The sequence below is a fragment of the Papio anubis genome, chromosome 1 (genome assembly GCF_008728515.1).
Source record: "Papio anubis isolate 15944 chromosome 1, Panubis1.0, whole genome shotgun sequence".
NCBI classification, from domain to species: Eukaryota; Metazoa; Chordata; class Mammalia; order Primates; family Cercopithecidae; genus Papio; species Papio anubis.
The window spans coordinates 113019020-113045447 of NC_044976.1; the positions used below are offsets into that span (position 1 = coordinate 113019020).

The 26428-nt window shown below is 41.3% G+C and overlaps 1 protein-coding gene across 1 annotated transcript; it reads right to left on the reverse strand.

Annotated features, from left to right (window-relative positions):
- Window positions 1-873: 873 nt before the first annotated feature.
- On the reverse strand, window positions 874-24095 carry AMPD1 (adenosine monophosphate deaminase 1). The gene is made up of 16 exons (XM_003892442.4): window positions 23933-24095; window positions 21995-22006; window positions 17565-17745; window positions 15745-15910; window positions 12607-12772; window positions 8337-8556; window positions 7676-7805; window positions 6432-6626; window positions 6009-6140; window positions 5117-5280; window positions 3667-3793; window positions 3320-3483; window positions 2535-2655; window positions 1690-1863; window positions 1416-1526; window positions 874-1050 (listed from the first exon to the last, which is right to left on the reverse strand). Exons 1-16 carry the CDS (start codon window positions 23952-23954, stop codon window positions 892-894), a joined length of 2244 nt encoding a protein of 747 aa, XP_003892491.1. The 5' UTR covers window positions 23955-24095; the 3' UTR covers window positions 874-891.
- Window positions 24096-26428: the final 2333 nt, after the last annotated feature.

Sequence of the window (26428 nt, forward strand, 5' to 3'; positions counted from 1 at the left end):
CTCACAAAATTCTCTTTTTTACTTATAGCCACACTGTAACTTCATGCTGAGGACAACTAGAGGATAGGAATGAAGTCTTATTCTGTATACCTTTGGTATTTAGAATAGTACCTGATAATTTAGCTATTTGATCAATAATTGTTTATTGAGTAAATTGAATGAAATGTCAGCCCAGCCACTAGATGCCAACACAGTTGTATGTGTGGAAGTATCATCTGCCCATTTGGAATTTCACCTGACCTTGAGTAATATGCATGCTTCTTAAAAGTTATATGTGCATTTTACTTTGGTAAGCAAAATCATTTAAAATGTACCAGTTTAGCTCACTATAATCTTATTGTCAATTACATCCTTAAAGCTAAGAATCCTTTTGTAAGATAAATTCTCCCTGAGTATACTAACTCAGAAGTACTGATTTTTTATATTAAGGCACACCCTCTGGTTTTGTCTAAAAAAGCCACTATTCACTTATACCTTGTCAAAGGACTTTTTAATGGTTCTAAGTGCCTTAAGCAAATTTCATTCTATAAACCAGAAGCCTATCTCCCAAAAAGTCATTTGCTTGTATTTTTGCCCAGCTTTATTAGATATTTTGCCTGAAAGTCATAGAGACTACAGTCAGAGAAACCTACATTCCCACTGCTACCCTTCACCAGGTATATCCTTGTGCAGGTTATTAACCTTATTAGCTTTAGTGTACTAATTTCCCCAAAATGGAGATAATAATGTCTACTTTATAAAGGTTGTGAGAAGGATTAAATGAAATAATATCAGTGGAACATCTAATATTGTCCTTGGTTTATAGTAGGGACTCAATTAACAGGTAACTATTATTATTCAAACTCTACAATGAAATTCTCACTCATATTATTATTTGGTTTATTTTTTTTTTTATTCTGTTGATTTAAGACCCTCAGCAATTAAATTGAGTTCATAACACCAGGTTTCATAGCGATAGGCCATGCGGATTTGGGCTACGTTTGTCCTCCGGATATCATTTCCAGCAGGGCCTTCCTCAAGGTAATTGTCGCCCAGAAACTTTACTTTCTCCTATAAGAGAAAAGGATGCAGAATTATTGTTGTCTCTTTTCACACTGGTATAGACAATAATTGCATTCTTTACAAAAATTCCTTCCTTATGTTAGCCACTGACAAAAGAATAATAATAATAAACCATTAAAAGCACTCATCTAGTGCCTCAGTGTTCACAGTCTGCTGAGAAATCAAGTGTATTTTACTTCCCTTGCCCAAAAGGCATAGGCAAAGAGATAGAATAATCCCTTCTAGTCCTTGTCCATAGTAACTGCATGTGATTCGTGGGCCAATTTTTCCACATGTGTTTCCCAACTACTTTTTCGGTATTCAAGTTAGCAGACCCTATACTCAGAAGGGAAGCCATTTGAGGACAGGTCTACCTCATGAGAAATTCCACACTGCAAGACACTGTTCCTTGCCACTTCGCACATATCACAGGTGCTCAGCTTGAAGACTTGTGCAGCAATAGCATATTCTTCCATTAGGGGCTCCTGCAGTTAATTATTAAATGAGGAAAAAGGAGGAATGAATTAATAAATAATATGTATCCTGCACAAAAGAAAATAATGAAATACCTTTATTTGACTTTCAAATTCTGGATGGGAAACAACAGTCCAGCAAAATACACTTGTATTGCGCAAGTCCATACTATACCTTGGTAAAATGGAATTGCATTGGGTCATCTGTGGACAGTGAGATCATTAGCCCTTTCTGAAGGAAATTCAAAAAAGGATTTTTGGCATACTCTAGAAATAGGCTATTGTTACTTAGTGGTGACATGGCGATGGGAATCTGGGCTAAGAAAAACAAGTACTGTAACACGGGACTCTGAAAAAGAAAAGTGAAAAAATACGTAAAGATGTTGAAAAAGAAATACAAACTAGAAACACTACAATCTCATGATCTACCTTAAGCTTCAGCTTTCAACAAAATTATCACTTGTTCTTCAAGTCCCTTAGTAAGGAGAATTTAGGAGTTTTTCAATGTAAATGCTATTTGGGATAAATGTATTTAGGATACATTAATTTTCAGAAGCAGTGAGTCAAACCAGATTGTTTATTCAATCTATAATTGCCTACGTTAGATGGTCTGTCTCAGGCAAAAGACTTTGCCTTGAAACATTCTTTTTTTCCCCCTTTCTCTACAAGAAAGTTCTGACTCTCACAAAAAACATCTTGAAGCATGCTATAACAAGAAATCTGGCAAAAACTAGCTTAAGGAAAGCCAGGCCATCTCTGAATTATTACCCTTGTCAGGATTCTAAGCTAGAAGTCAGGAGATCTGTGTTAACATATCTCTAACAGCAACTAGCAAGGTAATCTTGAACAAGTCCCTTTACTTCTCTCTGTAGAATGAACTGCACTAAACTAAAAAATCTTTTATGCTCTACTTGAATATGATTCCAGTGTCGATAATGACTTGTGACAGTATGGTTGGCTAAGGGAAAAAAGATTCCTCTAGCTCCAATGTAAAAATTAAGAAGAGAGCTTCCAACTCACCTTTTTTAAATTTAGGCCATGAGATATATTATCTGCTGTCATGAATGCTGTCATGAGATGGGTGAGGGCTCCAGCTTCCCCACAGTGAGGTCGGAACAGAAACGTATTCATGCCTCGTTCCCTGGGGAAATAGAACTGCTATTGGAATCACAGGTTCTGAGTATGGAGTGATTCACAAGAAAATTCAGTAGAAAAATGAACACTCTGGAAGGAAGTAAGCCGTCCAAAGGATTCAGCAAAACAGTCCCAAATCATAATCTTAACTCTTCCTAAATACAAAGTTTCTAAAAAGAGGCAGCAGAGGATAGAGGGGTAAGGAAGTAAATCAAGTGTTGATTGCCTGGATGGAAATACCTTCAGTCTCAACAGGAAATTTACAAATATCAACATCTCATCATTTATTATATTCTATTCTATTCAAACTTTAAGGGAGAAATGTTTCCAGAAAACCCCAGTATAATATTCCTCTACTTATTCCTTACCCAAATATATCAAGAAGGGTAAAATATATGAAGTGTTATAATTAATTACACAATGATTAGTATAAATTCCTAAACTTCCCCCCCAAAAAAATGAACTGTGAAAGTTATTGAAAGCATCAAAATATCAATCTCTGCCCCTAAGTAAATAAACTGAAGAAAAAAGTTAAGAGAAGGAAATTTCTGATTTGGGCCAGTTGGAACCATCACAGTGATGCATAAGACCCTTGACCACCTTTAGTGCCAATATATGTGGAAAGAGCTGTGTCAAATAGACCCTCCTAGCTCCAGTTCTCTCTTGCTTACTTTCTCAGGCTGTTGAGCACCATGATGTTTGCATACATGTAGTAGGCATAGTAAGTGTAAGATGGATTCTTTTCCAATGTCCACTCTTGGGGCTTGGGACTCTTGGAGGAGAACATGTGGCCACTGTGTTTGGACTCATCATCCACACTGTCAAAGCCAGTGATCTGTTAGGAAAAGTGAGTCATGCAATGGGTTCAGTCCAACTGCAGGTTCCCAGTCCTCACACAAATTTTCAGGTCCAAAGGCACAGACCAAACATAAAGAGATAAGCACCAAGAATTCGTCATGACCAGGTAGGGAGGTTGGTTCATGAGCAGCAGTATGAAGGCCTGAAGGGTCATGCTTACATGCTTGAGGAAGACACTGAGTTCTGGGTCAGCCTGGGGGTTGATGGTGGCCTCAAACACTGGCATGAAAATATTCTCCAGCATTTTTCCAAAATGTGGAAGGAAATTCTTGGAACGGAACACATCACTAGAGGCAAGAATTAAGAGAATTTAGGAGAAAAAATGATTTTTAGGACTGATAGCCCCAGTATGAGGGAACCAGAGGACCGAATGTCATGCACAGGAAAAGACTTGGTATGTCTATCCTAGGTCCATGCTCCTCATACATTCTTCTTGGTCCCCTACAGAGAGGGATTCAGTTTGGGCTGCACATAGGAAGTAAAAATTTTTTGGTGGACCCTATTCCCCCAACTTTTTTACAAATCTTTGTCATAAGAAAACTAAACCTTCACAGCTAAGTCCTCATAGAGGAATATAGCAAGTATGTCATAAAAGTTTCAATATATGTGTGCAGCTACAAGACAGTGAGCATTAAATGATTTCCAAGAATACCTCTGGTCTGCAATTTAACAAACTCTTATAGAGCAGTTAATATATCCCAACCACTCTTCTAAGTGTCCAGAAATATTAGCTAATGTAATCCTCGTAACAACTCAATAAGTTAGGTATTGTTTTTAACCTTGTTTTAGAGATGATGAAACTAAGGCACAATGGGGTGATATGACTTAACCCAAGGTAACACAGCGAAATGGTAGAGCCAGGATTCAAGTATCGCCACTCTCGGTCCAGAATCTGTACTCCTAACCACCTACTGCCTCTCTGCCTATTAGACAGGAAGTATTATCCTAGTCAAAAAATTACTTTTTTGGTTAAAGAGACGGGATGAAACTCTTGCATTGCAGTAGGTGACACAGAACACAAAGACAGGTAGCCAGAAAATACATAAACACCTAAGTTAGGTAAAAGATCAATGATACTGAACAAACGGAAAGAGAAGCCATCCCTGAAGGTGATGAATGACAGCAGGGGGTATGAAAGGGAGATGACATCCTCAGCAATACCATTGATAAATACTTTTTGATTGTGGAGAACTTGAGCACTTGTAGGTGGGACAATTGACAGACAGTAGTAAAGGTTCTGATACAAGAAAGCCACATCCCAGTAGAGATAAGCATGGGAAAGAATGGACTTGACACAGAGAAGACCAGGTGAAAGACAATGTATACCAAACTACATAGTTCTTATTCTATCTTAGTTTTAATCATTCTCAGTAAGTTATTTATGATCTTCATAAAGCTAGAGGACTGAACTGAAATGATCTTCCTAACTCCTGTCTGTGGTTAAGAGCGCTGTACCCAGAGTGCACAAAACCAAGCATTCAGGACCCAATAGTGAATGCTGTTTTAACAAAGCTGATTTCTATCTAGATGGGCAACACTTTCCTTGTTCATACAGGGGAGTTGAAGCAGATGAGACAAGTGCAGGCTCTAGAGTTTCTAGAGGTACATACTAGATCCTGGGGACCTGGATCATCCATGTCATGTTGGGGCAGTGGATGCGATTGCGGACGAACCAGGAGGACAGTTTGTTCCACTCATCAGGACTGCGGCCATAGATGGACAGGCGGGGCTCAGCATGCTGGTACTTGGCCTCCACCAGGTCTGCACCTACCTCCTGCAAAGCCAAGGGAGAAGTCCAAGCCAGGAATTCCCACAAGTTCCTCTGGGGTCTAGGGAGAGGAGATTCCTTTTCTTTTTTTTTTTTTTTTGAGACGGAGTCTTGCTCTGTCACCCAGGCTGGAGTGCAGTGGCCGGATCTCAGCTCACTGCAAGCTCCTCCTCTCGGGTTCATGCCATTCTCCTGCCTCAGCCTCCCGAGTAGCTGGGACTACAGGCATCCGCCACTTTGCCCGGCTAGTTTTTTGTATTTTTTAGTAGAGACGGGGTTTCACCGTGTTAGCCAGGATGGTCTCGATCTCCTGACCTCATGATCCGCCCGTCTCGGCCTCCCAAAGTGCTGGGATTACAGGCTTGAGCCACCGCGCCCGGCCGGAGATTCCTTTTCTAACTCTTCCTTTCAGAATCTGAAAAGGCTAGGTCCTTAATCAATCTCAAAACCACACCCTTAATTTCTCTACCTTAGGAATAGAGGTCTTTAAAAATCATTAGAGTGGATGTTTCAGAAGAAATTCTTATATTCATTTGTGTGGTGTTTGGCCCCAGGGATAGCATCCTCCCTCCCTTCCTTCCTTCCTTCCTTCCTTCCTTCCTTCCTTCCTTCCTTCCTTCCTTCCTTCCTTCCTTCCTTCCTTCCTTCCTTCCTTCCTTCCTTCTTTCCTTCCTTCCCTTCTTCCTTTCTTCAACTCTTGATTGAGTACCATGGTCTGATTGGTTCCTCCTCACCTTGATGATAGTGGCAAAATATTCTCCATTAATGTAATTGTCTGTCTTCAAGTAGAGGTCCCGTAGCTCACTTGCTCCTACAGGATTATATTTGTCATTGAACTTATCAAAACGCTGGAAGGTCTGGCGTCCCTGAATCAGGAAAAAATTGCAGAAATGTATTATTACCAGAGCGGTCTGGACACAGAGAGCTAGGAAATAGTCAAGCAGAACTGGGGTCTGGTAGTGGGGGAGGGCATTGGGCTCCAAGAATGGAATTTGGGACAGGTGACAATGAGCAAACTTCAAAATTGTCTGTGGTACTTTCAGGCATCATGGCAAGCCAAGACAGTTAAAAGAGCTCTGAGAAGGGAGGGCTTGTAGGAGAAAGACACGTGAAGTTCTGAGTATTAGAGTGAAACTGACATTGGCATTTCAACCTACAGCATGAACATCCAGAGAATCAACAGTCAGGTCATAAGGATGCATGTTTAATTTCACAAAAAGTTCCTTTAGGGTCAGATTCTTCTCTTTGGTGCTATGGACCACTCTGTCAGCATCAGTTTGGTAAGATTTCTTAATAAAACGCAGCAGATGTTTCTGGTTCATGCAAGCGGCTGCATGGATATGAGTGTCCACCTGTACGTACATTCAAAGAAAGAAAAAACATCAATCAGCCTTAGTTATGATACTCTGTTTAGAGGATATGGTGCTGCAAATCCCACTGTGTTGGGACAAAGTAAATAATGAGGATGTGAGCTGACAGTTGGTGGAGGTGGTCCAGCAATAAAAAACTCATTACAACTGTGATGTGCCCATGTGAGGATGTGGAAGGTTCAGCTAGATGCAATAATAATGCTTGCTTCTTCCGTGTATCTGTGCATCCAATTTACCTCCTACGTCTGATCCACACATTCTTCAGGACCATTCTTCACTCCTGAAACACAGCTGGAAGTGAAGTCACTACCATAACTTTCAGCCTCTAAGGATAAAGGATTGAAATTATGAAGCCATGACACGGTGATGGCTTTTATGAGGTAGATATTCTTATAACTAAATTTTATACACTGAAATTTCAGCAGATTAAGTAATTAGTCCAAAGTTGTATAGGCAGCTGAGCCAGGATTTGGGCCTGAATCTCTGCTAATATATTTCCTATTCCCACTTCCTTGTAATCATGTTAATGGTCAGAATACATCTTGGAAGTGTTTCTAGTTGATTGGGTTTCACAATCTCTAGGCTAGCTCATTTGATATTCACAATCCTCATGTGAACTGGACTGTGCAGATGTAGTTCCCAATTTGACAAATGAGGACTGAAATGAAAATATGTTGTCACTTCCTCCAAGGTCTTACAGTCAGGAATTCAAAGAAAAAGGACTAGAGGGAAGATCTTTCAAATGCTAGAATGGTCATTTTTGATTTTTTTGTTGTTGTTGTTATTTTTGTTGTTGATGATAACTATAATTTTTTATGCCAAAAATGTGGCAAACCTTTCTGTGGGGAAAACAGTAGAAATGGCACTTAACTCTAACCCATTAGACATAATCTGTTATCTGCTTTTACTAAAATCCACCAAACCTGTAGAAATCTTAGATTAATCAGAAACACACTGTTTTCTTGCGCTTCTCAATAAATAATTGAATTGCTTTTGCCCAGGAATTACCTCGGAGCAACTAAAATGTTTACCTTCCTGCAGTTATAAAAATCTCGGTGGGGGTTGTTTTTCAGCTCTTTTAACTCATCCATCTCGTTGAGCATCTGATGGACCTGGAACTTGGAGGAGAGGAACTTCAGACGCCGGTGGGTATAGGTCTTACTGTGAAAAATAAAATTAGATAACTCCAAAAAGTTTCAGACATTCAAGGAAAACAGTCACAATTTCAAAACTATCAGGACCTTTATCATTCCTAGGAAATAATTATTGGAACAAACCTTTCAGTTTACTCTTCAGTTAATCTCATTGAGAAGTAGTGGGCTCCAAAGGCTTAATCTTTTCAACAATGTTGGACACAATAATGAGGGAGAACTTGGAAAGATATCTTAAAACTCCGTGGAGAGAGTGTTGTTCAAAGTTAAAGGCCCTGGCATTGGGGTCAGCAGATTCAAGCGCAAATCCTGGCTCAGCCAGCTGTGTCACTTTTGGCAAGTTACTTAACGCATCAAAGTCTTAGCTCATAAAACTGGAATTATGAAAATAACCACCTCACAGAGCAAGTGTAAGGAATAAAAGGAACAATGTGCATGAAGGGTTTAATATAGTGTTTGAACATAGTAAGCATTTAGTAAACACTTAGTCTTACTATCAGTAGTCATAGTACTAGTTGTTTAGGTCTCGCTAAACACTTACACAGGTCCTTGAGCAATTAAAGCAAGTAAAAAATTCATATCATCTAAGAAGGTGTCCAGATTTGGATAAGGAAGTGGCTTAGGCTGATCTTTGCTGGCTGCTGCTTCGTTAGGATAGACGTAAACTACACCGTCCTTCATTTTGAGGTGATAGCCCATGTTTTCAGGAAGGTTGTCTGTTCGGAAAGGGTCCTCTCCCTTCTTCACAGGAGGAGTAAAGACTTTTTCAATCAAGCACAGAGTAATATATTAGCACATAGGATGAACGACCACATAAAAAAATAACCAAAATCTGAAATACTACAACATCTCTTTAGCTTGGAATCCAGTACTTAAGTTGTAATTATCTGGAATTAAGCTAACCTTTATTTTTGCATTATTTTTCAAAGGTGACTTCATAGCATAAAACAACTATAAAAATAATATGTTGGCCAGGTGTGGTGGCTTGTGCCTGTAATCCCAGCACTTTGGGAGGCCGAGGCGGGTGGATCACCTGAGGTCAGGAGTTTGAGACCAGCCTGACCAGTACGGTGAAACCCCGTCTCTACTATAAATACACAAATTAGCTGGGCTGTGGTGGTGCACACCTGTTATCTCAGCTACTCAGGAGGCTAGGAGTAGAGAGTTCAAGGAGAATCACTTGAACCCGGGAGGCATATGTTGCAGTGAGCTGAGATCACACCACTGCACTCCAGCCTGGGTGACAGAGGGAGACCCTATCTCAAAAAAAGAAAAATAAAACAATATGTTATCTAGTGTAAGAATGATTTTTCAATTTATTTGGAAGAACTGTTTACATAAAGTAATCCATATACTACTTACAAACAATCTTCATTATTTACTGAAGTTGGTCATCAAAGGCTTTCTGTTTAGAGCATATTATTAGGTCTTAGATAATGAGATAAGAATAAAAGTCAAACTACAGTTAAAAAAAATAGAGTTTAGCTTATTTAAGCCAATCTTTTTTATTAGGCTTAATTTAGAGTGTTTTCTGAAATAGGCTTTTAAAGATCAGTTTTGGGTTCACAGAAAAATTAAGTAGAAAATGCTGTTTCCAGACTGGGCACAGTGGCTCATGCCTGTAATCCCAGCACTTTGGGAGGCCAAGGTGGGTGGGTCGTTTGAGGTCAGGAGTTCAAAATCAGCCTGACCAACATGGTGAAACCTCATCTCCACTAAAAAATACAAAAGTTAGCTGGGTGTGGTGTTGTACACCTGTAGTCCCAGCTACTCAGGAGGCTGAGGTAGGAGAATCTCCTGAACTTAGGAGGTGGAGGTTGCAGTGAGTGAGTTTGTGCCACTGCACTCCAGCCTGGGTGACAGAGTGAGACTCCATCTCAAAAAAAAAAAAAAAAAGAAAGAAAGAAAAAAAAGAAAATGCAGTTTCCCCACAGCCCTTGCACCCACACACGCACAGCCAGTCTCCACTCTAGGCATCCTGCATCAGAGGGTCCATTTGTTACAACACATGAATCTACATTAACACCTTATAATCACCCAAAGTCCATAGTGCACATTAGGGTTCACTCAAAGCCTATGGGTTTTGGCAAATGTATAATGACATATATCCACCCTTATAGTATCATACAGAATAGTTTCACTCTCCTAAGAATCCTCTGTGCTCCACCTAAAGTGGTTTTAACGTAAAAAAGAGATACAAAATAAATTATTATTGTAAGAGTAATAATTCTTATGAGAATTATTTTTCCCACCTTTTAAAGCACATACAATTTCTACTAAAGGAATTGAGAAGAGATTAAGTGGATGTGTTCCCTTCTTTCCACTGCTAGCGGTTTCAGCCTAAGGAAGTCATGAACATATTTCACACTGTCAGAGCCTTTAAGAATGCATCCTTTTACTTTCAACAAGTATGGTCATTTATGCCTCTTCACTGCTGTGCCCAAGGAAGGCATCGGAAAGTCTCCTGTTCGCAAGTGATGCCTACAGCAGCCAAAGTGAGAAAAATAGCATAGAAAAAAAACAAAACAAAACAGTCTGCGCATTTCCTATTCAAAACTGGGAGAAAAGGAACCTAAGAGAAGTGAAGCAGCATGTTGCTACATCAAATATTAATTTTGAAATCCTTATACTTAAGGATTAATAGCTCACTATTAATGATATAATTATTATTAAAGCATAACTTGGGGGAAATAAAGACAAGACAAACTAAATGTCAATATTATAGAGGATGGGTAAACCACTGTTATGAGTTACCAAACTGGAGACATGTTTAATACAATTTTAATATTAAAAGGAATTACAGACAGGAAGTTGTGGAACTGGCAATCTTTAATAATATTACAATTTGGAAGTTCAAAAATCTTTTTTTTTTTTTTTTGAGATGGAGTCTCGCTCTGTCACCCAGGCTGGAGTGCAGTGACGCCATCTCGGCTCACTGCAAGCTCCTCCTCCCAGGTTCATGCCATTCTCCTGCCTCAGCCTCCCAAGTAGCTGGGACTACAGGCGCCCGTCACCATGCCCAGCTAATTTTTTGTATTTTTAGTAGACACGGGGTTTCACCGTGTTAGCCAGGATGGTCTCGATCTCCTGACCTCGTGATCCGCCTGCCTTGGCCTCCCAAAGTGCTGGGATTACAGGCGTGAGCCACCGCACCTGGCGTCAAAAATCTTAAGTATTTGCCTCCCCAGAAATTTTAGTTCTAGGAGTGTAATCCTAAAATTATGAGACAATTACAGGAAGATGTGTATATAAAGATGCTTATTGTACCCTTTTTAGAAACAAGTTTTAAAAAGTCAGAAATTTAATTGCTTAAAAATAGGAATTAAGTCAATTATGTTCCAGTTATACAATAGAAATCTGTAAAATTATTAAAATCTTATTGTTGAAAAATATGTACTTAACTTTCTACAAGGCAGAAAGTAAAAACTGAGATAAGTAAATAAAGTGCTATAGAAAGTCAGAACATGTAGTTTACATCTATCCAGAAGGCAAGAAATGATAGTATTTAGGCTGCCTCTTGAAAGATTGGGTTGGCTCTAGAGACTTGGACAAGTGGTGAGTAAGTGAGAGGAAGGACAGTCTGGGCACAGGGAAGCAGAGCAGCAATCCAGGAGCAGGAAAGTGTTGAACTATGCAGGGAACGAGAACTATTTCCAACCGGAACCAAGAGTATAAAGATGGAGCAGAGAAAGTAAGTTCAGAAATAGCTTGAGTGGGCCAGGCATGGTGGCTCACGCCTGTAATCCCAACACTTTGGGAGGCCGAGGCGGGTGGATCACGAGGTCAGGAGATCGAGACCATCCTGGCTAACACGGTGAAACTCCATCTCTACTGAAAGTACAAAAAATTAGCCAGGCGTGGTGGCCGGCGCCTGTAGTCCCAGCTACTCGGGAGGCTGAGGCAGGAGAATGGCGTGAACCCAGGAGGCGGAGCTTGCAGTGAGCTGAGACCGTGCCACTGTACTCCAGCCTGGGCGACAGAGCTAGACTCCGTCTCAAAAAAAAAAAAAGAAAGAAAGAAAAGAAATAGGTTGAGTGTGCAAGTTCAAAAATAAACAGGCCAGGTGTGGTGCCTCATGCCTGTAATCCCAGCACTTTGGGAGGTTGAGGCAGGCAGATCACTTGAGGCCAGGAGTTTGAGACCAGCCTGGCCAACATGGCAAAACCCCATCTCTACAAAAAATACAAAAATTAGACAGGCATGGTGGCACACGCCAGTAATCCCAGCTACCCAGGGGGCTGAGGCAGGAGAATCGCTTGAACCCAGGAGGTGGAAGTTGCAGTGAGCCAAGAGGATGACGCTGCACTCCAGCCTGGGCAACAGAATAAGACCTTGTCTCGGAAAACAAACAAACAAATAAAATGTAGTTAGGGGGCGAGAGGATGTGGGCCTCAAATGCCAGGCTAAAGACTGGACTTTGCTTTATAGGTAGCAAGGAGCAGCTAAAGGTTCTTGTCAGGAGAAGGATGTGCTCAGATCTATGTTTTAAAAATTAGCACCAAAGTAAAGATGAACCAAAAAAGAGTGAGACTGAAATTTAGGAGAGTAGTTAGGAAGCTCTTGTAATTATCTGGACAAGGAGAAGGCTAAGCCTGAATGACAGTTTAGGGAATGGTGAAGAGAAAAAGTTCAGAAAGATGTTGTGCAGACTGAATCAAGTGATTGGACGCATGAGGAAATGGGGCCAAAGATGACTATTACTATGGTATTTTTAGACTAGATTACTTATAATCTAGGGGCATATTTTAAATTTAATATTTAATAGTTTAAATAAAAGACATGTTTCATACATTATGTAAGAGAATTGTTACCTGGATAGAAGCTCTCATTTGCTATCCAAGCCTCACCATCAATGTTGCGTAAGTATTTGGAAGGGGTTTTAGGGAACCTCTGAAATGACTTCTGCATGTATTTCTCACGTATGCATAGTGCCCGATACAGACCTTTGCAAACAATTTCAAAATCTTCAACTGTAACCTGCAAAAAAAAAAAAAACTCAGCATATCAGAATTATCCCATGAAAAACTGAGAAGTTAGTAAAGCTTATCCTTGGCACCTCCCAGCTCTCCTGTGTATCGCAGCCCATTCTGAGCCTCACCACTCACCTTGCTGCTTCTTCATTGACTTGGGACCAAAATCTCCCTCCCAGAGCAGGTCCTGAAGCTTTTCTAGCTTTTTCGTCTGTACCAAACTTACCTGTCCTACGAGTCTTTCCCTTATAGTCCTGTATTTGTTTTTGGTTTTTGTTACATAGCAGGGATTATCTAGCAAATAAGATTAAAAGAATCCATTCTAACATGGTATATACTTTCTTCCTTCCAAGTGCGTGTGAATATTTTAAGTACAAGACAATACCTCAGGCCGGGCGTGGTGGCTCACGCCTGTAATCCCAGCACTTTGGGAGGCCAAGGTGGGTGGATCACAAGGTCAAGAGATCAAGACCAGCCTGGCCAACATGGTGAAACCCCGTCTCTACTAAAAATACAAAAATTAGCCGGGCGTGGTGGCTCGCATCTTTAGGCCCAGCTACTCGGGAGGCTGAGGCAGGAGAATCGCCTGAACCTGGGAGGTGGAGGTTGCAGTGAGCTGAGATTGCGCCACTGCATTCCAGCCTGGCAACAGAGCGAGACTCCATCTCAAAAAGACAAAACAAAACAAAGACAATACCTCAACTGAAAGACTATGTGACTCAAATTGTGAGAATTCAAACCACTTGGTCAGTGAGGGAAATATTTTGGGATGAATAAGGGGTCACAAATCTCTCAAACCCATGCACTGCCTTCTTCAGCTATGATGATCACAACATCATTGTGTGAGAAGTTAGTCTTTTAGATGATTTTATTTCTGGGTAAAAATTGAGAGATTCTAGGGGAAAGCCTCATTAGAGCTGCGGGAAATTTCCCCTGTCCCCATTCCCAACTCCTGACTGGGCCAGGCAGGCGTGCCCAAGTAGTTATAACTTGAAATCACTGAATGTTCATTATCAGAACCCAAAGACTTTTACTCTGGGACTAACATATGCTTGTCCCCAATAGTTTAAGGTCCAGATATTGATCCTGAATTAGTTTAACTATTTTAAAGACCAGCTGACCTTGGCCAAAAGAGTCTGGCACAGGTGCTAGGTCTGGGGGTCTGCTTCCATGCTTCCAATGGCATGTGTAGCTCATTGCCACCTAATAGGCCACTAGTCTGTCAGGTCCTCAAGAACGAGAGCTGGGTCTTATTCACCTTCATGTTCTCAGCACACAAAGCCTAGCACAGAATAGATGCTCAACAAAGACTGATTAAATTGAATCAAGTGTTTAGCAGGAATTAATGATCTTGGGAACTGAGCCCTGGTTTCCCCTTTGCCTCTCTGTTTAAATTGCAAGGGTGAAGACTAATTTGGGTACAGACTACAATCAGGTAGAGCGTAGAGTGTTGCTCAGCAGCCCACATTCAACCAACAGGTACAGCAACATACTTCGTTTTTCCCAGTCTCCAGGTCAAGGTTTCAGGTGCCTTCCAGCTTTCACAGGAGGGGAAGCTACTCCTTGACTTCTGTACATTTTGTTCGTCCTCCTAACTTCTTTGTTTTTATTGTTGTTTTCATTTCTTTTTTTTTTTTTTTTTTTTTTGAGACAGAGACTCGCTCTGTCGCCCGGGCTGGAGTGCAGTGGCCGAATCTCAGCTCACTGCAAGCTCCGCCTCCCGGGTTTACGCTGCCTCAGCCTCCGGAGTAGCTGGGACTATAGGCGCCCGCCTAGTTTTTTGTATTTTTTTAGTAGAGATGGGGTTTCACCGTGTTAGCCAGGATGGTCTTGATCTCCTGACCTCGTGATCCCCCCGTCTCGGCCTCCCAAAGTGCTGGGATTACAGGCGTGAGCCACCGTGCCCAGCCTGTTGTTTTCATTTCTATCAAGCATGCAGGTATGACATTTATCTTCAAATTTTTACGTTATTTTGAATTCTGGAGTCCTCCAAACTGTGTTTCCCCTGTACTCATCTCTATTAGGCATTTCTTTTTAGTTATTTAGTGCCTAAACCCCCTGACATTTAGAGAGCACCCATGTTATACAGAAAATGAGTAAGCAAGAATGAGGTGCATTTAATTGCTCTGTTACTTTTAAGTATCTTAGGACTGACCCTAAGTGGGTCAGTTACATGAGAAGGGGACCCAGCACTAGTCATTAAAACTATATTTGGAGCATCGACTGATGGCTGCACAGCAGTTTCACCAATATGATGCTGATTCTGCAAGTCCCCGTGGCAGAGATTTATTAATTGACCAACTGTTCTGGATGAGACAAGCAGGTCAAGTTGCTTGTGACATGCCTTTACTATCCCTGTGGCATACTAGACTCTGTTCCAAGGAATGATCTACTATGTAACCATCTGCAATGAAATTGGAGAGTTCAGCTCCTCAAAACACAATAGCCTCATTAGGATTCTCTAACCCCTCTCTCCTCTTCCTTCTTTTCTCTGATTCCTTCTTTTTTCTCTTCCCTCTCTCTTTCTCTGGATCTGTTTTCTTTGGTTGGTTTATGCTATCTGCAACCCTTCTCACTATCCTAGGTCTGCTGGGGTCTTTCTTTTCCCCAGAGTCTCCGTGCCTCCCCAGAGGCTCCCTTTTCTGATTTATGATAACATCAGTGAGATTTGACCACTCTACTGCTCTCTTTGATCCTTTTTGCCAAAATCTGTCCATTGTATTCTGTAACATACACACTGCATTCTACTCCATATTCTCCATGTGCAAGCAAATGAGACAGAGGATACATTATGTGGGATGATAAAAACAACAGAAATATAAGACATACCATATTAGTAGTGAAATGCAATAATGAAGTGTAACAAAGTACAGGTGAGCTAACACCTTCTCAACAGGAAGGAGAAGAAGGTAAGGCACTAGAACTGTCAAGCTGAATGGCTTCCTGGTTGCTAAGTCTGAGTGGCAAGGACCAACTCACCCCAGAGGCATAGTCACCAGTGATCTGCACTCTCTGAAAATCAGGCACGTTCTGGTAGGTTGGAGATGAGGAAATGTATTCATCAATGTGGGACAGTTTGGTGGAAGATGTTTCACTTAGTGGAATGGACAAATTAACAGTCTTCCGTCCTTGGAAACGCTTTTTTCTGGGTTCGAAATTTAAAAGTAAGAGTTAATTTTGTCTTCATCAGGCATTTCACTGTGACAGATAGATGTTTCTCTATACTATTTTATTCTGAGGACAAAAAGTAAAATTTAAAATGTGGTTGGGTATCAGAAACAGGATCCAAGCATAGTGGGAGGAGAAATCACTGAAGACACATGACAGTGTGCCCCTGTCCCTGGTCTACCTTGGAAGAGCCTTAGCAATCCTAGAAGACCTTCACCATGACACCCTTCTTCCCAGGCAATCCACTCCCAGCTGAACAGGCAGTTTAGGTACTACAGAAAACACAGGTTATATCAGTTACTACCTGTATCATTTTATTCATGTTTCTTAAACATGGATAAAGGAGCTCCCATTGACCCACCTAAAAAAATGGTGCAAAAATGAATACCTTATAGGATTTCTATGAGATTTAATGTGTACAAAATGCCTAGCAGAGTACCTGGAACTTACAAGGTATTTAATGTTATTTTCTCAAATCAACAAGTATTTGTTGAGTTTGACCCAAGTTTATTGCTTTGACCCAAGTCCTGTGTTAAGTCCTATGGGGGACACCAAAGGAGGTGGATTGCTCTTCTTTCCTTAAAGATGTAAAACCAAGAGAAAGACAGCAGAATAGTCTTTTCCCCATGAAGCTGGTGGGATCGGGAGAGGACTTAAGGAGAGGATTCCAACAAAGTGGTTAGTATAGGTTTGAGGTTTGAGGACTAAAGTGTGGCCGGTAGTGAATCCTAGAGTGGTTCAAATAAAGGAAAATAGATTTGGTGGAGAGGGATTTTCAAAGACCGCTTGGGGGAGGCAGCAAGTATGCATCACAGACATAGGATGGGCAGGGCATGAGGGCAGAAGTAGAGAGCAGTATTCCTAAGGCCAGGAGGTGGTCAGACTAACTGGAAGGCAGGATTCACGCCAGGGAGCATAACACTAAGGTTGGCTAGGGACAGAGTCTGAAGATGGAGGCTCTTGTGTCCCAGTTTATATAACCGTTGTGTGTAAATTGAATATGTTCACAGCAGCCATTTGCCCACTTTGGTTTGAAATAATTCTATGGTATCTCGAAGTCCTCTTGCTTAGATGGGTAGGGAGGCTTCAATCAAGGGAGATGTGAACGAGATAGGAGGCCCACTGCTTTCTTCTTTTTTCATCATTGGCTTCTCTCTCTACTCACTCTAGCATATCCAGTGTGGGGGGAAAAGGATTTTTTTTTTTTTTTTTTTTTTGAGACAGAGTCTCGCTCTGTCACCCAGGCTGGAGTGCAGTGGGGCGATCTTGGCTTACTGCAACCTCCGCCTCCCAGGTTCAAGTGATTCTCCTGCCTCAACCTCCCAGGTAGCTGGGACTACAGGTGTGCACCACCGTGCCTGGCTAATTTTTGTATTTTTAGTAGAGACAGGGTTTCACCATATTGACCTGGCTGGTCTCAAACTCCTGTCCTCAAGTCATTCACCCACCTCAGCCTCCCAAAGTGCTGGAATTACACTTGTGAGCCACTGTGCCCAGCCTTAGGAATTTCTAACTCTGGCAGAGTTCTTCCTCTGAATTGAACATCATTTGAATAAATTAAACCGTATCTTCCCTGGCAGATACCCCTCCTTAGGTGCCAATATGCTAAGCATTCCGCTTACACCACTTACCTCCTGGCTTCTGTGGAGGTGGACAGAGTCTCCAGATGGAATATGTGTGCTTGCATCTCACGATGAGAAATTGGACAGATCTCATCCACATCAAAGGGGGAAATCTCCTGACGACCTCCTTCATCTTTGACATCAGTGGCAAACACTTTTTCAGCAAAGCTGCGCGTTGCATCATCAATTTCTAAAAGAGGTTTTCACATTAGTGTTCAAGCCCCTTTTCAAAAGTCATCTGAGAGTTTCTGCTATGTGTAAGGCATGAGACAGGGACTGTGCTGCGTGCATGGCTCCCCTGCTTTCCAAACAGGGTCCCTGAAACACCGCAGAGCTCAGTGCCTGTTCTCCTTTTAGTGGGTTTCTGTGTGGGTACCTTGAAAATATGCTCTCAGAAACATGGGTCAGATTCTCATAGCACATATCAGAATAGTCCTAAAGATGGTCCTAAAGATGAGACTGGGCTCTTGTAGGACCAGCACCTCATGTAAGATCACCTGTTTCTGGCAAGGCTAAGTTTGATTTCATGGTTTGAACCATGCAGCACAGTTCTTCCCATTAGGTTGGTGGAGTTTTTCCGATGGTTTTAAAGATGTGGATAGGATTATTGGTCCTTGGAGTTTCTCTTGCTAAGGAGAACCAGTGATTCCAGTGATCTAAGTAGTTCTGAGAAATAAATGTGTACTTTAGGGCCTTTCTTCTACTTAAGACAGATACTGTGTTTCTCTCACACATCAAACCTTGTTTTCTTCAAATCCAGACAACTTTGTGATATGCTGCTGTATGCAGCGAGGGGACCACTGACATTTACTACCTGGTACTGGAAGTCCCATTTCTTGTGGACATGGGCCTCAGTAGTGAATGACCCTTGGAAGGCCAAGTTTACTTGTATATACCCTAATTTTCCCATTCTTAAAATGGGGGGAGAGGATGCTTCTTAGTTTGGCAATGAATAACCCCAAGACCCTCAGGATGTAAGAAAACCAGTGTCTCTGGGCACGGTGGCTCATCCCTGTAATCCCAGCACTTTGGGAGGCCGAGGAGGGTGGATCCCTTGATGTCAGGAGTTGAAGACCAGCCTGGCCAACATGTGAAACCCTGTCTCTACTAAAAATACGAAAATTAGTTATGCATGGTAGTGCACACCTGTAATCCCAGCTACTCAGGAGGCTGAGGCAGGAGAATCACTTGAACCCAGGAGGCAGAGGTTGCAGTGAGTCGAGACTGCACCTCTGCACTCCAGCCTGGGTGACAGAGCAAAACTCTGTCTCAAAAAAGAAAAGAAAAGAAAACCAGTGTCATCATATAGGATGGTGATGGCCATCAAGTATCTGCCTTTCTGTTAAGTTCCACTGTGTTCTCCAGATCCTCTGTGTTTCCTGTCTGAATAATCATTACCTCTAATACTTTTCCTAGTATTTCCAGCAAATAGCTGGTAGCAATAATGACAATGGCAAATAGCTAGCTATTTGGAGCAACAGTAGAAGACAGAAACATTCCCCACAGGATGACAGAGCAAACTGTATGCAGAGAGAAAGATGCCCCCACCCATGAATGTCTATACAGACCTGCAAAAGTCCATATTTTCTATTCTAAATTAAGTAGATGTCATGTGTTCAAGCTCCCTGCTCTGCACTTAACACCTCCTACATCTTCCTCTATTTCCATTTCTTTATCTGTAAAGCGGGAATACTAATACCTACCCAACCTCGCCGGCAAGGCTGTTGTGACATGAAGTGAGATAGTGTATGTGGAAATGCCTTAAGACAAGTAAAGCACCAGATTAAATTGAAAGAGGTAATGTGTAGCATTGTTCAAACAGACATTTGGTGTGTGGGGTTAGCTTTGGACTATGAATGAGATGATAAATGATATGACTTAGTATGTGATGTAATGTACATTGGAGATGATAGGAATTGATTCATAACTTCCCCAACAATAAGTCAGGTCAGCCAGTTTTTAAAACCTGGTTTGTTACAGCAAAGTTAACAGAGAAGCCCACTATGTTGGCCAAACTTCATGCATCTATTTGCCTTGTTAAACTCAAACACCTGAAACTGAAATGCATCCTTGGATGCTATCAGTAGTCCTTTGGCAAGCACCATGATCCATGAAGGAACAAATGGAACACCAAGTAAATGCATTCGATGGCCTGAGAATGCCTCCACACCCTACTGCCAACTGATCCCCAGAAATAATGTCACTTCTTCCTAAGCATCACGAGCAAGCACATGCATCTCAAGGGAGAGTGGCAAGCAGAAGTTGGAAGAGGCTGCATGCACCATGAAGGGTAAATAGAAATAGGACAGTTGGTTATGAAGATGAGAATGAGGATGATGCAACTGGTCAGTCATGCTGGGTCTGCAGCAATAGTGCTGGAGGCCTCAGGAAGGACAGTATGGAAATGGATGCCCAGAAACCAAATCCTACTTGCTTGATATCTGGCTTTTCCAGAACAAGCATTCATTGTCTGGGACTGCACATTTCTATTTGTTTCCTATTTTAAAACAGTATTGTTTTTACTAAGATTGTATCTCTCTAAGCCACTATAGACAGTTGAAAAGTAGAAACTCTACTCTTGAGAAGTAGCTTATGTGATGACCAAAAATTATATGGTTGATATTTCCTTCCACTGAATCAACCACTTGTTTTGACTTCATGTAACCACAGCTGAAATTTGACTCTAATTCAAGAGCTCTGCTTTTCAAAAATACCTCGGGGAGTGGGCCTGGCATGGTGACTCACACCAGTAATCCCAGCCCTTTGAGAGGCTAAGGTGGGAGGATTGTTTGAGGCCAGGAGTTTGAGACTTTGGAGCCTGGGCAACATAGTGAGAACCTCATCTCCACAATTTTTTTTTTTTTTCCAAAAATTAGCCAAGCATGGTGGCATATGCATGAAGTCCCAGCTACTCAGGAGACTGAGGTGGGAGGATCATTTGAGCCCAGAAGGTTGAGGCTGCAGTGAGCCATGTTCGCACCATTGCACTCCAGCATGGGCAACAGAGTGCAAACAAACAAATGAAACATATTTCAGGGAATGGTGGTGATTATGGAAAGGAAAAAATGAAACTTATATTTCAAAAGATAAGTAGATAGGCCAGGCGCAGTGGCTCACGCCTCTAATCCCACCACTTTGGGGGGCTGAGTGGGCGGATCACCTGAGGTCGGAAGTTTGAGACCAGCTTGACCAACATGGTGAAACCCTGTCTCTACTAAAAATACCAAATTAGCTGGGGGTGGTGGCACGTGCCTGTAATCCCAGTTACCCAGGAGGCTGAGGCAGGAGAATTGCTTGAACCTGGGAGGTGGAGGTTGCAGTGAGCTGAGATTATGCTGCTACACTCCAGCCTGGGCAACAGAGCAAGACTGTCTCAAGAAAAATAAAAATAAAAAAAGAAAATGTGTGTAGGACAGCTGGATGGCCTTGGGCAAACCACATAATAACTGGGAGCCTCAGTGTTCATCATCATAAAGGGGAATGTTAATAATAATAATGTCAATTTCAGAGAATTGTTATGAAGATTACACAAAAAATACTTTAAAATTATGCAGTACCGTCCAGAAGTTGGAGATTACTATCATTAACACCGGAAGCGTAAGACTCTTGAGAAGAGGAATATCATGCTTGCTTCTTAACCCAACAGGTCCAGAAAAACATGCTTGTTTCTCAGCAGTGCTTTATTAATGTGTAGGAAAGACAAGGTTGTAGGCCTTTCATCTGCCACATCTCATCTCCCAAAGGAATTCAGAGGCAAACCTACTATCAGTCAGCAAAAGGACAAGTCTAATTTGAGATTGAGGGGAATAGACAACTAAAGTTACGGTTTTATCTAAAATAGGTTTTTAAAGCCAGGCACGGTGACTCATGCCTGTAATCATAGCACTTTGGGAGGCTGAGGTGGGTGGATCACTCGAGGACAGGAGTTCGAGACCATCCTGGCCAACATAGCAACACCTCGTCTCTACTCAAAATACAAAAATTAGCTAGGTGTGGTGGTGGGCACCTGTAATCTCAGCTACTCGAGAGGCTGAGGCAAGATAATTAGTTGAACCCCGGAGGTGAAGGTTGCGATGAGCCAAGGTCACACCTCTGCACCCCATCGTGGGCTACAGAGCAAGACTCCATCTTTAAATAAATAAATAAATAAATAAAAGTGCCACATGAGGTTTTCTTTAAAAAAAAAAAAAATCTATCTATCTATCTATCTATCTATCTATCTATCTATCTATCTATATACGCACACTAGAATCCAGAAAAGCCATGAGCTTATTTGCTATGCTATGGGATAGCTATGGTCATTACGAATCTCTGTTGACTTTCAAGGCTATTATTTAATAAACACTGCTGAAAAATAGCCATGTTTCTGAATTAAGGAACAGTATATTTTCTTTAATTAATACTCTGACAAATGGCAGCAAAAGTAATGCAATACTCACGTTTCTCTTCAGCTGTATGAAGTAAAATAAAACAAGATAAAATATGTGAACAACTTTCTGTAATCACGGTGGCTATTAATCACTGCTTTGGGGTAGACGCATGTAGATTGCTGTTATTTCAGCTCAGTCTTCCAGCTTGTCTACACTTGGCATCAGAAAGCTTAGGAATATGGTCTTTATACAGCTCTTCATTTTCTTTTCTTTTCTAATATGTCTCTTAACATTTTTAAAAGGCACTCTCTATAAAATATGATTTTTAAAAATATCTGAAGAAAAATGGGAACGCTCATATGATGTTGACAGCTCATTTGGTAAACAATTTAGTAACACCTACCAAACAACCATTTGAGAAGCTATCCTATGAAAATCATCCTTAAACATGGAAAAAGCTTTAGGTGTCAATATTGTTGTCAGAACACATTTATACTTATAAAAATCCATAAAGAGGCCAGGCGCAGTGGCTCACGCCTGTAATCCCAGCACTTTGGGAGGCCAAGGCGGGCAGATCACGAGGTCAGGAGATCGAGACCATCCTGGTTAACATGGTGAAACCGTGTCTCTACTAAAAATACAAAAATTAGCCAGGCATGGTGGCGGGCATCTATAGTCCCAGCTACTCGGGAGGCTGAGACAGGAGAATGGCGTAAACTCAGGAGGCGGAGCTTGCAGTGAGCCGAGATGGCGCCACTGCATTCCAGCCTGGGTGACAGAGCGAGACTCCGTCTCTAAAACAAACAAACAACAACAACAACAAACCCCCCAAAACCATAAAGAACCTAAGGAATTAGTTAAGAAAATAGAATATGCAGTCTTTTAAAATGTTTTTTAGGAAAAGTTTGGGATACCATGGTAAATGGATAAGTTGTAAAGTTAAGCCAAAACATTATCCTGCCAAAAGCAGGATATAAAATTACATGTGCAATATAATCGTAACAGTGTCTTTTTAAAAAAAATTCTTTAATTTTGCACAGAAGATACACTGAAAAGAAAAAACACTAAAATGTTAAGAGTGGCTATCTTTGTATAATGGATGTGCAGAGTTTTAAAAGTATTACTTTTGGCTGGGTGCAGTGGCTAATACTTGTAGTCCCAGCACTTTGGGAGGCCGAGGTGGGCAGATTGCTTGAGCCCAGGAGTTTGAGACCAGCCTGGGCAACATAGTGAAACCTTGTCTCTACAAAAAATACAAAAACTAGCTGGGCATGGTGGCACGTGCCTGTAGTCCCAGCTACTCAGGAGGCTGAGGTGGGAAGATCACCAGATCCCAGAAGATTGGGGCTGCAGTGACTCATGATCGTGTCACTGCACTCCAGCCTGGGCAACAGAGGGACACCGTGTCTCAAAAAAATAAATAAGAAATAAAATTATTATTTGTACTGAATTCCCCAACTTTCAAAATGAATGTTTATTACTTTTATTTTTTCAGCACAATTTCTATTTCATGTGAAACATGTATTGCTTTTATCATTTAAAATTATAACATTATTATTTTAAAAATTACTCTGTGTACAAACCTGGACAACAGAAAGCTATTCTCATGAACTATCGGAATACACACATTGGGTTATTTTTGTCATGTACATGATTTTCAGCTAATACCATAGCTAGAGTCATTATGTAGGAACTGTCTCAAAGCTATGGCAGCACAGGTTTTGTTTAGACTAGCAGACTAGTTATTAAATATTTCACAGAATTTTCTACTGGGATCATCAAAGATGCAACATACATGATAACAGTTTTAGAAACTTACCCACATACCAAAACTAAAAACAAACAAAAAACCCTTGAAAATATTTTGTGTTTTCCAGAAATGTATTTTAAAGCTATCATGAACCCCAAATAAAGAATGATCAAAGCTGATATGGTAGCTAAAGGAACAGTTGCATATGAAAAAAAAAAAAACAAAACCTGAGCTCTCCAAATACTTTGTACACCTACCTGCGCGTTTGAACAGAGGCATTGTTGCTGAAATCCCTGATTCTAGGATAGCACGGTAGAAAAGAAGAGAGAGGAGACCGTGGGTGACTGACTGACACTATAAAATATCCTGACATTCATTTTATTATTTTGCTTTGCCCCCTGAAATTTGACCCTTCTCTGCTAAGTGGAGAGAGATGAGCTTTGGACCTATTTATAGCTTGAGGCATTTGATAGTGAAAAACAGGTGAAGCTTTCAGTCTTTACTTTGGGATTAGAAGTTATCTGTGGTGGTTCAAAAACTGCATTTCAATACTCTCTAAATCTTCCTACAGACTGGATCCTTGGCAAGTGTAGTACACGATGTGACCACTGATGGTGATTTCCCACCCTAGTGAAACACAGTGAAGTCTTTTTGGTTTCTGAAGCTACGATCCTCAGGGTTTCACATCACACGAACAGCTTTCTGTGGTTGGTGAATATGCTGGTACATTCACCAAGCTCTCAACAGACACACACACACGCACGCACACATGCGCAGGAATGCATGTTTTTATTAGAAATATATCTGACTTAGCAGAAATTCAGTTGACAGTTTAATGAATTAAGTGGTAAATTTACTTCAAGTCTTACAGAAACTCAACTGTCCTCCAGAGTGTTCAGTTACCACTTCTCTACTTATTGTTATAACAGGAACAATAGCTTTGCTTTGTATAACATTTTATTGTATGTAAAACACTTTGCAAACATTATTTGATACTAATTACAATCCTGTAAGGCAAGTAATACCTTATATCTGTTTCCCAAATAAGAAAACTGGGGCTCTGACTGGTATCTTACTCAAAGTCATTCTGTTCATCCTAAATGGCAAAACCAAGGCTCTCTGGACCCAAATTTCACGCTCTTTCCACAATAACACACAGTCTTTTTTTCCCCCCTGAGACAGAGTCTCGCTCTGTCGCCCAGGCTGAAGTGCAGTGGTGCCATCTCGGCTCACTGCAAGCTCCGCCTCCCGGGTTCACGCCATTCTCCTGCCTCAGCCTCCCGAGTAGGTGGGACTACAGGCGCCCGCCACCACGCCCGGCTAGTTTTTTGTATTTTTAGTAGAAACGGGGTTTCACCGTGTTAGCCAGGATAGTCTCGATCTCCTGACCTCGTGATCCGCCCGCCTCAGCCTCCCAAAGTGCTGGGATTACAGGCGTGAGCCACCGCGCCCGGCCAGTTATGACTAAATATTTGATGGTTACTTCTAGGTAAAGAAAGTACGCTGCTAGACTCAGCAGAAATTTTAAATTACAACAGCTTATATTGAAGACCAGCTTGGCATTTCAGATTAGCAGCAGAATTATGGGTATAAACCAAAGGATCTTTTTACTATTAACTATTTCTTTTTGAAAATTGGGACAAGCCTTTTTGTTGGCAAAACTTAATAATATTTTAATGTTTAGCCTTATGGCCAACCTCTCAATCAACAATATTGGAACACATTACAAAGGTGTTACTGAACCAAAATATTTGCTCATTTCTTTCCAACTCCTTTTTGTTACATTTTCAGCTGGATTTCCCAACAGTATCCACAAATTGATATATCCAAACTAAGCATCTTCCTCCATGAACCTGCTCCTCCTTCAGTAATTCCTAACTTTATATAAGTTACCCTCCAATTTTCTCATTCCAATTGTGTAAATACCCTTGTTGCCTACCCAAAGGTCATTTTTCCTACCTTTCTTACAAACAAAAAAATTTGATTTGAGCATTAATGTGCTCAGCCAAAAAACAACATTTGCTAGATTCCTTTGTGGCTAGAAGTGGCCATTTGACACAGCCTGGCCAATGTGATGTAAGCAGAATTGCTGGGTGGGATGTCTCCAAAAATTCTTTTAAAAGGGACCAGCTCAGCTGGCATATGTTTTGCCTTTTGCCCTTCCTCTTCTTCTTGCCTGAAAAAGGAAATATGTGGATAGGGGGCTCCAAACCAACCATTGTTTTAACACAAATGGTGAGCAGGACTAGAGCCACATAAAGAGTATCCGAACAGAAACAAAGAATTAGGGTCCCTGATGCCATCCTAAAGCCACCATATTAGTCCAGGACTTCCCATATTTAGAATTCTTGTTTAATTAAAGAATGTTTTCTTAACAGACAGGGTCTCACTATGTTGCTCAGGCCAGGGTGTAGTGGTTATTCACAGGAGTGATCCTACTACTAATCAGCACAGGAGTTTTGACCTGCTCTGCTTCAGACCTGGGCTGGTTCACTCCTTAGGCAACTTGGTGGTCCCTAACTCCTGGGAGGTCACCCTATTGATGCTGAAATTAGTATGGACACTTGATCAGCATAGATTACTATAGCCCAGAACTCCTGGACTCAAGTGATCCTCCTGCCTGAGCCTCCTGAGTAGCTGGGACTGCAAGCATGCAACACCATGCCCAGTCAGACTTCTTGATACATAAGAAAAATGGCCGGGCACTGTGGCTCATGCCTATAATCCCAGCACTTTGGGAGGCCGAAGCAGGC

Bases quoted from the DNA above. Each gene is read 5' to 3' on its own strand.
- AMPD1 (XM_003892442.4), bottom strand. From the start codon at position 23,954: ATGCCTCTGTTCAAACGCGCAG. The intron at 2,656-3,319 runs GTAAGCAAGAGA...CTATTTCCCCAG, and splicing joins GTGCTCAACAGCCTGAGAAA to GGAACGAGGCATGAATACGT. The intron at 1,527-1,689 runs GTATAGTATGGA...AATTAACTGCAG, and splicing joins TGCAATTCCATTTTACCAAG to GAGCCCCTAATGGAAGAATA.